The 12,327-nt window shown below is 32.3% G+C and overlaps 1 protein-coding gene across 2 annotated transcripts; it reads right to left on the bottom strand.

Moving 5' to 3' along the window:
• Positions 1-4,677: 4,677 nt before the first annotated feature.
• Positions 4,678-11,265, bottom strand: LOC112001700 (uncharacterized). Of its 2 annotated transcripts, none has more exons than XM_024033878.2 (8): positions 11,089-11,265; positions 9,932-10,253; positions 9,223-9,423; positions 8,675-8,947; positions 8,017-8,119; positions 7,716-7,834; positions 6,982-7,158; positions 4,678-5,856 (listed from the first exon to the last, which is right to left on the bottom strand). In XM_024033878.2, exons 2-8 carry the CDS (start codon positions 10,238-10,240, stop codon positions 5,026-5,028), a joined length of 2,013 nt encoding a protein of 670 aa, XP_023889646.1. In that variant the 5' UTR covers positions 10,241-10,253; positions 11,089-11,265; the 3' UTR covers positions 4,678-5,025. The 2 variants fall into 2 exon arrangements, with proteins under 2 accessions (XP_023889646.1, XP_023889645.1); XM_024033877.2 differs by lacking the exon at positions 11,089-11,265 and adding an exon at positions 10,990-11,077.
• Positions 11,266-12,327: the final 1,062 nt, after the last annotated feature.

The raw sequence follows: 12,327 nt of genomic DNA, 5'->3' as shown, positions 1-12,327 counted from the left end.
TTGGATAGGAGTGGCAAAATTGGACACGACTCGCGAATTCGACACAATACAATATGAAATGAGTAAGTTATGAGTTAAGGTTTAATGGATTTATGTCATATTGGGGTTAACATCACTGACCCGTTTAATAAATGAGTTGAGTTAATGTTCAATTTATAGAACTAATTAACCTGTTTGACCCGTTTAATTAAATGACATTTAAATAATATACCCTATACCCTTCAAATCCTAGATATATAAACTTATTAGTTGTTGTGGTTTACTTTCTTTGACATAATGTGATTGATTATTTGTGATATTGAGATATGCTTTAATTTTTAATGATTATTTGTGATGCAGTTACTCGTTAGTTCTAAATTTTATATCAACAACATTTATTTGTTTTTTTTTCATAAATTTTTTTTTTTTCATTTTGATAAAATCTAATAAACAAGTCGATACGACTAACCTGTTTAATAAATGAGTCATGTTAGAGTTGATGAATCTTGACCCGTTTAATAAACATGTTGGGTTAGTGTTTACCAATATAGTCGGATACTCATGAGTTAACATGACACGAACCTGACACGCGAACACGAATTGTCACCTCTAGCTTTGTATGAAAACACAAGTATTTGTGGGTTCTAGTTAGCTTAACTGATAAAGTTTCTTGTCGTCAAATAAAAAATTTGAGATTCAATCCTCACCTACACCAAATATTAATTGAGTGTCTTGGTCTGATAATAAAAAGCAATCATAAAGAGAAAAGCAGACGTGATAAGTTGAAACTCTTTATTAAAATAAAAAATAATTTAACTTTAGAAAGCAAAACATTGTTAAAATGTTGGATGGATGTTTAAGAATCTTTGGCTGATGTGTGGGCTTTGCTTTGTGACCCATCATGTAGTCATTCATTCATGGAGGTCCTTTTAGATAACAAGATGAAATCAGTACTAAAATATTGTGTATGATTGAATTGGTGACTTTTTTGGTAGATACTATCAAACTAAATATTATAATTACCCAAGTCCAAATCATGAATAAAAAGTTTTACATTCCTTAAGCAGCCACTCCAATTACTACAATCAATGTACTATTAAACTTAAACACAAGTGGGTTGGTTTTAGAATATCTTCCATTAAAATTTAGGATAAGTCTTTGCCTTCAAAGACCATCACAAACACCCCCAAGGTGACCGGAGCCATTATTTATTATTATCATAAGAGTGATAGTATCCCATTCTTTTTGTTTACTCTTAATTTTTCTTTATTATTCTTCTTCTTCCTCTGCACACAGTCCCTTAAAATCGAATATTTATCTAGTTGGGGCCGGCCCTAGGCCTAGCCTAGGATAGGCCCCCTAATAAAAAAAGACCCCCAAATTGGGGATAATAATTTATTTCTTTTTATTTTAAAAAAAATAGTGAGTTGTATATTTTTTTCCTACCACTTTTAATACTAGAAAAATCGTTTCTGTTTAGTCCGATATGCAAATTAATACTAACAATTATGTAGCAATTGACCCAAAGGTTTGTGGACCAAATATTTATATTTTCAACACTGAAATTGAAGATTCGAAATAACCAATTTAATTTGTGATGTAAAGAAGCTAGTGGTAGAGTTGCAATCTAAAACCTCAATCTTTTTGGGCATACACATTAGAACCATTAATGCTGTTGACATTAGCAAAATATCATTTTCCTATTAACAGCTACTGTACCTGAACCAATTAATGCATTTATAACAACATTAACATTAAGATTTCCATTCAGCCACGTCAGCACATTTTAGATTAGTGGTTTTGAGGCTTCATTTAGAAAAGTAGAATAGTCAGTGATAATTGATGAAGGTATATATCACTATTTCTTTGGATAGGAGTGGCAAAATTGGACACGACTCGCGAATTCGACACAATACAATATGAAATGAGTAAGTTATGAGTTAAGGTTTAATGGATTTATGTCATATTGGGGTTAACATCACTGACCCGTTTAATAAATGAGTTGAGTTAATGTTCAATTTATAGAACTAATTAACCTGTTTGACCCGTTTAATTAAATGACATTTAAATAATATACCCTATACCCTTCAAATCCTAGATATATAAACTTATTAGTTGTTGTGGTTTACTTTCTTTGACATAATGTGATTGATTATTTGTGATATTGAGATATGCTTTAATTTTTAATGATTATTTGTGATGCAGTTACTCGTTAGTTCTAAATTTTATATCAACAACATTTATTTGTTTTTTTTTCATAAATTTTTTTTTTTTCATTTTGATAAAATCTAATAAACAAGTCGATACGACTAACCTGTTTAATAAATGAGTCATGTTAGAGTTGATGAATCTTGACCCGTTTAATAAACATGTTGGGTTAGTGTTTACCAATATAGTCGGATACTCATGAGTTAACATGACACGAACCTGACACGCGAACACGAATTGTCACCTCTAGCTTTGTATGAAAACACAAGTATTTGTGGGTTCTAGTTAGCTTAACTGATAAAGTTTCTTGTCGTCAAATAAAAAATTTGAGATTCAATCCTCACCTACACCAAATATTAATTGAGTGTCTTGGTCTGATAATAAAAAGCAATCATAAAGAGAAAAGCAGACGTGATAAGTTGAAACTCTTTATTAAAATAAAAAATAATTTAACTTTAGAAAGCAAAACATTGTTAAAATGTTGGATGGATGTTTAAGAATCTTTGGCTGATGTGTGGGCTTTGCTTTGTGACCCATCATGTAGTCATTCATTCATGGAGGTCCTTTTAGATAACAAGATGAAATCAGTACTAAAATATTGTGTATGATTGAATTGGTGACTTTTTTGGTAGATACTATCAAACTAAATATTATAATTACCCAAGTCCAAATCATGAATAAAAAGTTTTACATTCCTTAAGCAGCCACTCCAATTACTACAATCAATGTACTATTAAACTTAAACACAAGTGGGTTGGTTTTAGAATATCTTCCATTAAAATTTAGGATAAGTCTTTGCCTTCAAAGACCATCACAAACACCCCCAAGGTGACCGGAGCCATTATTTATTATTATCATAAGAGTGATAGTATCCCATTCTTTTTGTTTACTCTTAATTTTTCTTTATTATTCTTCTTCTTCCTCTGCACACAGTCCCTTAAAATCGAATATTTATCTAGTTGGGGCCGGCCCTAGGCCTAGCCTAGGATAGGCCCCCTAATAAAAAAAGACCCCCAAATTGGGGATAATAATTTATTTCTTTTTATTTTAAAAAAAATAGTGAGTTGTATATTTTTTTCCTACCACTTTTAAGAAAGTCAAAAAGATTAAATGATGTTAAAAATATTATAAATTTTATTATATAGATCTTACATATTATTGTGTCACCAATCATATTAATTTTTATATTAGTTTGTAAGTTTTTTGTAGTAAAATTTGTAATAATTTTAGTATTTTTTTAACAAAAAAAAAACCAATAAAAACCCAACTAAATTATCATTAAGTGAATGAAAAAATGCTAAAATTACTATAAATTTTAGTAAAAAAAATATTACAAATGATATGACAAGAATATGGTTATCACCACTTACACAATATAGTTAAAGTTTGAATCAATTTTTCTCTAATTAGGGACACGTTAGTTTGTATGAACTATATAATAAAATTTGCCGTAAATAAATTAGCCATATTAAAAAATAAAAATAATGGATTTAAAAATATATATTATAATATAATATATTAATTAATTCAATTGATGGCTAATAAACTAAATATTATTTAAAAAGTGCCCCATTTAAAGATTTAGCCTAAGGGTCTCATATTGTATTGGGCCGGCCTTCTTTCTAGTTCCAAATTTGTTTATCCACTAGAACATATTATTACACATTCATGGTGAATAGCTCGCAGCTCTTCAAACTCGCTGGGCTAAAAGTGGAACGATATGATTAAGGGTCAAATCTTTTTTTTTTTTTTTCTTTAATCTAGAGTCTACAGAAGCCCAAATTTCTTTCTTCCTTTCAAAGGAAAAAAAAAAATACTGTTAAAAAATATACGACAATTGGTTAATATAACCTTAAAAGTTAAGACATTAATAAATTTTACAAAAATAATTTGTGTTTTAATTTATACAAATAGGATACTCCATTTCATTCAAAGTAAAAAGTCAATTTTACTGCTAAAAAAAAGTAAAATTTCCCTTATGATGATTCACCTTTAAATTTGTAACGTTAATCTAAAATAAAATAAATTCATTTAAAATGAAAAGAAACCTATTAGTGAAAAGCTGACAACTAAAGTCCGTTCTATCACAAGAATCAAAACCTTTAGAAAGCTGCATTCATGTTGAAGAAAGATTTAATGGCAATTTGGTGTATGTGTTTAAATATATATTTTTAATTTTTAAATAACACGTATTTTCACATCTTTTTCACTCATATGTTTTTTTTAAAAAAATTGAAAACGGTTGTTTAAACACATTTATTAAACTAGCCTTAGAATTTGAGACGACAAGTATGATGATGACGATAAAAACCAAAAGACTAGAACTCGACGTGTTGCCTACGATAGTCATGACCCATCAAGTCCAACCAGGCACAACAACAAAAACCTCGTACATGCAGACATCAAAATATTTAAAAAGTTGCATAACTAGTTCACTTCACAATAGAACCAAATGAAAAACGCCAGAAACAGCAGATCAACTCAATCAACTGAGAACAAAAAGAATCAAAAATTTTAACTCAAAAAATACTAATTTACACAAGGCTAGGATTTGTATACTGTTTACATAATTGACACCACCTTTACACCTTTCCCTAACAAACAGAGCAGCCAAAAATGAGAACAACCAATTATGTTCCTTAGTTCACCAGTCAGACCATTAACTGTGGTTGCTTCCACCACCATGCTTTCCCATTGCAGCAAAGCAATGGACCATTCTTTCTAGGTAGCCATTAACTCGGGATGAAAGCAATGGCTTCAAAATCAACAAGGTAAACAACTACAGTTCCTTTTGGTATTATGTTTATCAACAAATGTTGGCTTAGAAATCTGCATTTTCTATAACACTACCTCTCCAGTTTTATGGTCATCAACACCTTTTTCTGTCTCAAAATCTTTTATTAGTCTCTCAATCTGCCTTCTATAGACCGGCATAAAATGATCACTAATCATGGTTTGTGACAACCTGAGTTTACTATACAGTGATCTCGGAGTGAGGAAAATCCCAACCGTTGTGTCTTCTAGTTGGCCATTGTCTAAGCCACTTGTGGTAGGGCTACCATCACTTCCACTTCCTGCCCCATCTGAGTAAAAGGTAATGATATGCATAATCTTCCCAGCGGGGAAAAATCTGTGCGCTTCCTTTCTCTCTTGTGTAGAACTCTCTGGCTGATCCTCACCTACCTCTGCAATGGCTGCTGCTTCTTCTTCCCTTATTTCCTTCGCCACATCAGCCTCCTCACCTTCCGTCCTATCATAAAGCTCATGCTCAAGTTGTTGCCATAACTCAACTTCAGTCATTCGGTCTTCATGACTATTGTGGCTAATGAGATCCTCAACATCATTCACATCAGCATCCCCATTAGCATCTGGACCTATTTCATCAGAATAAGAACACTCAATTTCTGAAGTCCATTCCATTCCTACAGATGAAGCTACAGGAAGGTCAATGCCTTCAATAACAGTCGTGGTTGCAGTTTTATTTGGGGATGAAAGAAGATGCTCAGAAGTTTCTGCATTGGCAGCAGAAGATTCAAGAGAGCTTTCCTCCTCTTTTGTATGAGCAGCTGTGGCCCGACGACGGGGACCCATGCATGACCAAGAAGAAACGCCCAGGGCAGGACGTGTCCATGCTGCCTGCGCCATGCTCTGAGCTCTCTTCATCACAACCTGTAGCGATCAGAAACACAATCAACTGGTTAAATGGAATCGAGTGCAAATTAAAGTTGATATAAAATAAAACAAATATAATGCAGGTCCTCTAACTTCTTTACAAAAAAAAAATGTAGGTTTAAGTTATATTGCATGACCAAAAGTATCTATCTGCTTACCCAAGAGTTGCATAACCCATGGTGTGGACACCAGATATTTCGCTGATTATTGTGTGAATGATTTTTTTAATTGACGATTGCGGGATTTATTTGTCATAGATATGGTTATTTTCTTTTCCTTGTTAATGTAACTCAAGAAGCCATCTTAAAAAAAATTAAAAAATTATAAAAAAAAAAAAAAAAAAAAAAAAAAAAAAAAGGGCTCCAGTAATGTTGAATTTGATGAATATTGAGTGAGATTTTTCTCTAAGCTTGATGGTGATTCCAATAAGCATAAGGTGGTGAATTTTTTTTTTTTAATTGACGATTGCAGGATTTATTTGTCATTGGCCAAGATGAGGACACGAGGGTCTCCAAATCTGGTTATAATATTCTTCCAAACAAAACACTTGGCATCCACATCTCTAATGTTTGCTAGTGGTTCCGCCTCGACCTACTTAGTGAAGTAGTCTGTGCCAACTAACAAATACCTCTTATACCCTGTTGCCTTAAGGAAAGGGCCTACAATATCCAAGCCCCATTGAGCGAAAGGCCAGGGACTGGACAAAGGATTAATTTTCTTTTCCTTGTTGATGTAACTCAAGAAGCCATCTTAAAAAAAAAAAAATTAAAAAATAAAAATAAAAAAAAAGGCTCCAGTAATGTTGAATTTGATGAATATTGAGTGAGATTTTTCTCTAAGCTTGGTGGTGATTCCAATAAGCATAAGGTGGTGAAGCTTAGGTTTAGCCCCGCTCCCCTCTTTCTGTTCAGCCTGGTCCCCCCCACCCCAAAGTAAATAATAATAATAATAATAATAACATGTTCTCACTATAAATTTATATTTATGTGCTGGTTGACCCAAAATTTTTATGACTAAGGCTTGGTTATTGTTGTATGAGCCAATTGGTAGAAGAGGAAGCATGTTGTAGACAATAATACAAATGCAGATGGACATTGATTTGGTTTAATAGAAAGGACTTACCTGTGTACCATTGGAAACAGGACGAAGAATTGCCCCTGCCCCAGCAACTTTTGCTCTAGCACTTGCAATAGACGGTAGACGAGAACCCAGTGCTGAAGCAGAACGATAGACAGTACTCAAAATTCTTGTATGCTCAATCTGATTCCTCAGATCATTTAGCCAAGCAGATGCTGTCACCTGTCAAAGAATATATCTTTCTTCAAATGTATATAAACACAGCAAGCAATAAAGAATGTGACAATAAGAACCAAAAGCATAAAAAATGTATCAATAAGTGACAACCACACCAACCATATTAGTAGTGCATCATTATCAATTCACTAAAATTGATAAAATAAGATCAGACCAGAAAGAGCTACAGGAGAGATGTTTAGTTTCTAAATTTAGGTCCATAGAGATACTCTGACCAGAATGAGGGATAAAGTCTAGATCACAAGTAAAAACTAATGGAGATTTCAACATAATCAATATACAACCTTTTTTGGCACAAGCAATTTTAGACAAGTACTAATTCATCCCCTATAAGTAAAAATCCAAGTAATATAACCTATCTCAGACAAGTCCATATCACCAAGGTAAGAATGATTCACAGATTTAAAAGTTAGAACCAAATTGCCACAACCAACAAAATTCATACCAACAAGTTAGAAGGGCAATCTACCCACAACCATTCAAATATAATATATTTTAAAGATAAAGAGTATAATGACAAATTACAGAGCTCAAGAGCAGACCTCAGCACGCAAATCATCCACCGAAGCAGCTGAGAATGTAGGCACTAAGTCAGCTCCATTAATAACAGATGTAACAAAATTAATGCCTGATTCTGCCAATTCCCACGTCATACAAGCAGCTGCATGTGATATTCAAGGTCAGTGATCTAGCAACGCTAAAAAAAAAAAAAAAAAAATAAATTAGCAAATCTGATTTGACAAGCATTAGACCCAAACATTCTTGTCAGATGAACATAAAGAGATGATAGTCTGAAGACCTTGTAATAATTATATCAGAATATGGTGTATAACAAACTCAAACCTGGGCCAAATGAAACACAGGTGGTTGTTGACAATTCTTTCCGCTCTCGCAGTATGTATGTTAGAAGTGCTGCAGTGCCTCCACCTAAAGAGTGCCCTACAATCTGTCAGAACCCAAAAGGATACCTTTAGATAACTATCCCTGTTACTGGTAAACGCCACAAACAAGGGAAACAAAGATATCTAAACAAAATATTTTAATTGAATTTACTTTAAATGCTTCTAAGTTCCTTGTATGTTCCAAGAAGACCACTCAACATGTTAATACTTTAGGAGCATAAATACTAAGCTGATATTGCTAGCATGTGCAGAATATGGAGAAAAATAATAAAAATACTAATTCGCTACTTATTTATAGAGCCAAGCAAGAAATTTTTGTGGGAACTGTCTATAGAAAATGTGTGATGAAAGATGAAAAATACAATGATTGAACAGGAATACCAGAAGCTACAGAGTTCCCAAAGAAACCATATTCTTTCTCAAAGCTATAGTATTAAACAATATCATTAGCTCCTTCAATAGATATGGAAGGAGAATGCAAGCCCATCCATTTCAAAAACCAATACCTAAAATAACAATTTAGTTTATCTATGGACAATGCTCACTAAATTATTAACAGATGAGCAGGTATAAGAACAATTACGCATTATTACTTTTACCTGAATTTTATAACCAGGATATTCCCCAAGCGCTTTAATAAGACAAGGAGTAGCAAGCTTTGCAATCCATCTAGCGGCTGCAACCATTCCACAATGCGCATATCCTAAAACCAAATTGCTGACTCCTCCCTCATACACAACACTGTGATGGAATGGTACAACAGCTCCAGTTGCCGCCGTCAAAGTATCCTTGATACTATGCGTCCCACGTATCACTAAGATAAAACATTTCATGCTGTGGTCAACTAGAATTGTAAACGCTGGCTTTAAAATCTGCAGAACAAAAGAAAATAGAGAAAATTCAGGTCACAGTCCATACGCAACATAAATCGTGCTTCAAAATAAACTATGCCCCAGCAAATGGTTGTTGATCTTCCATGTAAGAAATACTTATCAATCCCAAAAATCACCCAATGTATACCATTGTAAAGTGTTGATGACTCCACTAGTCAATGTGATCTCTCCATCCCCACCCCCAACCAAATAAATAAATTGCTTGCATATAGTTAATAGAAATATAGCAGGATTCAAGTTCAAAAATGACTTACTCCTGCTTTGGGTTCCTGAAGGAGAACATTCTCCGCAGAATAACCAGTCTCCTTTAAAAACACAGGAAATGGCTTTTTTGAAAAATGCCAACATAGTGTCAACAACTTTAAGTGGCATCGGAGTTCAACAGTTTTATCTGGACCTCCTTCAAGCCGTAAACTGTCTTTACCACCAAATACACTGCCAACATGTAATTGTCCCTGCAAAGTACGTTAAAGCAGTTAGAAGCTTGGCCTGATAAACTAGGTGCGTCAGCGAAAACATTTTACTCACAGCCACTCTGCCATAAAAAATAAAAAATAAAAATAAAAATAAAAATAAAAATAAAAAAAGGCTAATGTTCCTTATAAACATGACATGAACTCAACAACAACAAAAAACTGATAATGTAAAAGAGAAAATCTGTTACATTAAATATTCAGTGCATAATTTTGGAAAATATCAGTGCCTGTATATAGAAACTAACTAAAAAACTGCAAATTGACTACACATAAATCCTGCTATCTAATAGTTATGATTACATATGTGCAAAAAACTTTTGCATCGTATTACAGTACTTAGTCAAAGCCAGAATGCAGCTATTTATAAACAGATTAAAGTTAAGAGAACAAACCTATTCTTTCAATGATGAACAAAAATCACACAAAATACACACACAAGTATATCACAATTCAATAGCTAAATTGCTAAAGCCATCAAGTATCTTACCTGCCTCTTTAGAAGAAAGTTGATCCCAAATGCCAAATCCCCAATGGGCCATTTTCCCAGAGTCTCGGAGTATGTAAACCTAAGAGTCTCTGACAACGTCGAAATTGTCTCAACCCATGTCGCTGGGGCTTGAATTAGCCTATGCGAAATGCGTTCAACACCTACAGGCATGTCATTGGGTGCATCACTACCATTTTCATCATCATCATCATCATCTCCATGAGACCTACCAGACTGTAATTTACGGTTCAATGTGTAGTACAAAAGAGCAGCTGCTCCTGCTGCTGTGGCCATAGTTGCAGTTGCCATGACTATTCGATCCCTATAATAAATTTATTTTAAAAAAAAATGAGTAAATTAAGCTATATAATCAACTTACACTATCAAATCAAATCTGCTAAATTGTATACTACTTAAATCCTAATTTAGAACTAATGGGTGTTTTATATATGACTAAAACAATTGAAAATTCAAAAAAAAAAATTAACTAATTACTTAAGCTATATAATCAAATTAGACTATCAAATTAAAAGTTGACAAATTCGACACTGTCATATTCCTAAATCAAAACTTTATGTGATTAAAATAAATTAAGGTATATAATCAACTTAGACTACCAAATCAAAACCAAACATACTAGTCAATGACTTATATTATACGAAGCCCCTGCAACTTCAATGACTTGCAAAACCCAAATTTATAAACTTCATGCAATATCTAACAATGCAACAGTTCTATCCAAACACACAAAAAACAAAAACAAAAAATCCACTTCTAAGGAATCTGATTCTCTGCTTAATTGCACATAGAAAACCCAAAAGGCCAAAAATAAAAATTAGAACTTTACAATTTTGCACCTTAATTTCAACAAAGCTTTGCTTTCCCAGAAACGAAAAAGATAAAAACTTTCATAAATTAATGAAAAAAAACGCACATTTCAGTTACCCAACAATTTTTTTTTTTCTCAGAAACCAAACAAATTAACCTCGGATTACCCAAACACAAACAAAGCTTAAGAAACTGAAACTGCACCATCCTTAAAAAAGAATGAAAGTAACCTGAAAGACATGATGGAATGTTGTTGAACACAAAAACCCTAAAAGCAAAAATACAAATTCAGACAAAGAGAGAGAGAGATAAATATAGAAGGAACAAACCTGAAGAGCTTTTAGAAAATCTGAGAGATTAAGAATTTATAAGTATTGTCTTTGTTTCAAAGGTATCAAAAAAAAAACCCAAGAGTATAATACTACAGAATCTAATAACTATTCTCTATTGTGGGTTTTGGTTTTTTGCTTTTAGGACAGTTATGTTTTTTTTGATTTCGGATTAAGCAAACTAAACGCAAGCTTTTTGTACCTTTTTATATATTTTTTGTTGGTGGGTATGACACGTGGATGTCACACGACAGCAATTAGCCTGAAAATGTAACTGGTTTGAAGATTCGAGGTTGAGACCTGGAAAGAGACACGGTCCCTTTTTCTTTTTCTTTTTTATCGAGTTTTCATTTGCTAAATTGATAAAATTGTTTGTAACTCGAAAATTGAATCTCGCTTATACAAAAAACTACACCATAAATTAAAATTCTGTCATATTTATAAAAATAAAAATGTGAAGTTGTTTGGTTTGGCATTAGGAGGTTGTACTTTTTGATGATTAAGAATTTGAGATTGTTTTAACAACTTTGATTTTGGATGGATATAACTAATTTTATTATTTTGTTGATGTGATAAGATTCTTTTATACCATTTTTTAATTTTTTAGATTAATACCATTTTTATTCACCATATGGTCATATTTTTCACATCAATACTAAATATATCTGATTGCACAGCTTGAGCTAGTGAATTTTGTTTGGTGCTAACACTATTTTTATATTTGTGTATCAATTTATTTCAATGCATTGCTTTAACTCTCTGCAAATTGTGAAATTTTTTATCTATAAAATTTTTATTATTTTAGGTAATGTTAACCTTATCCTACAATTCTTAACATCTTTCGTACTACAATACTAAATATAACTAATTTCGCAGCTTGAGCTAGTGAATTATGATTAGTGCAATACTATTTTTATATTGTATTGTGCATTTACTAACCGCTATACATGGTGTCAACTCTCTGCAAATTGTGAAAAATTTTATCCATTAACTTATTACGGTATTTTAAGTAACTTTATCCAACAATTATATAGAAGGAAATGAAAATTTTAATGCAATCTTTCATGAATTTTCTTTACTAATCATTCAGTTATTTTTTATGTCCCTTTTTTTAAAAAAAAAACTTTTGAGATAGCATTTGTTGTCTGTTAAAAAAATAAAATAAATAAATAAATTATAAAAAGAGAGAGAGAGAGAGAGAGAGAGAGAGATAGCATTTGTTGTCGTGGGTATGTAAAA

Source organism: Quercus suber, unplaced genomic scaffold (assembly GCF_002906115.3).
Source record: "Quercus suber isolate HL8 unplaced genomic scaffold, Cork oak 2.0 scaffold_286, whole genome shotgun sequence".
Lineage (NCBI taxonomy): Eukaryota > Viridiplantae > Streptophyta > Magnoliopsida > Fagales > Fagaceae > Quercus > Quercus suber.
This window is presented reverse-complemented; position numbering and strand designations above follow the sequence as displayed.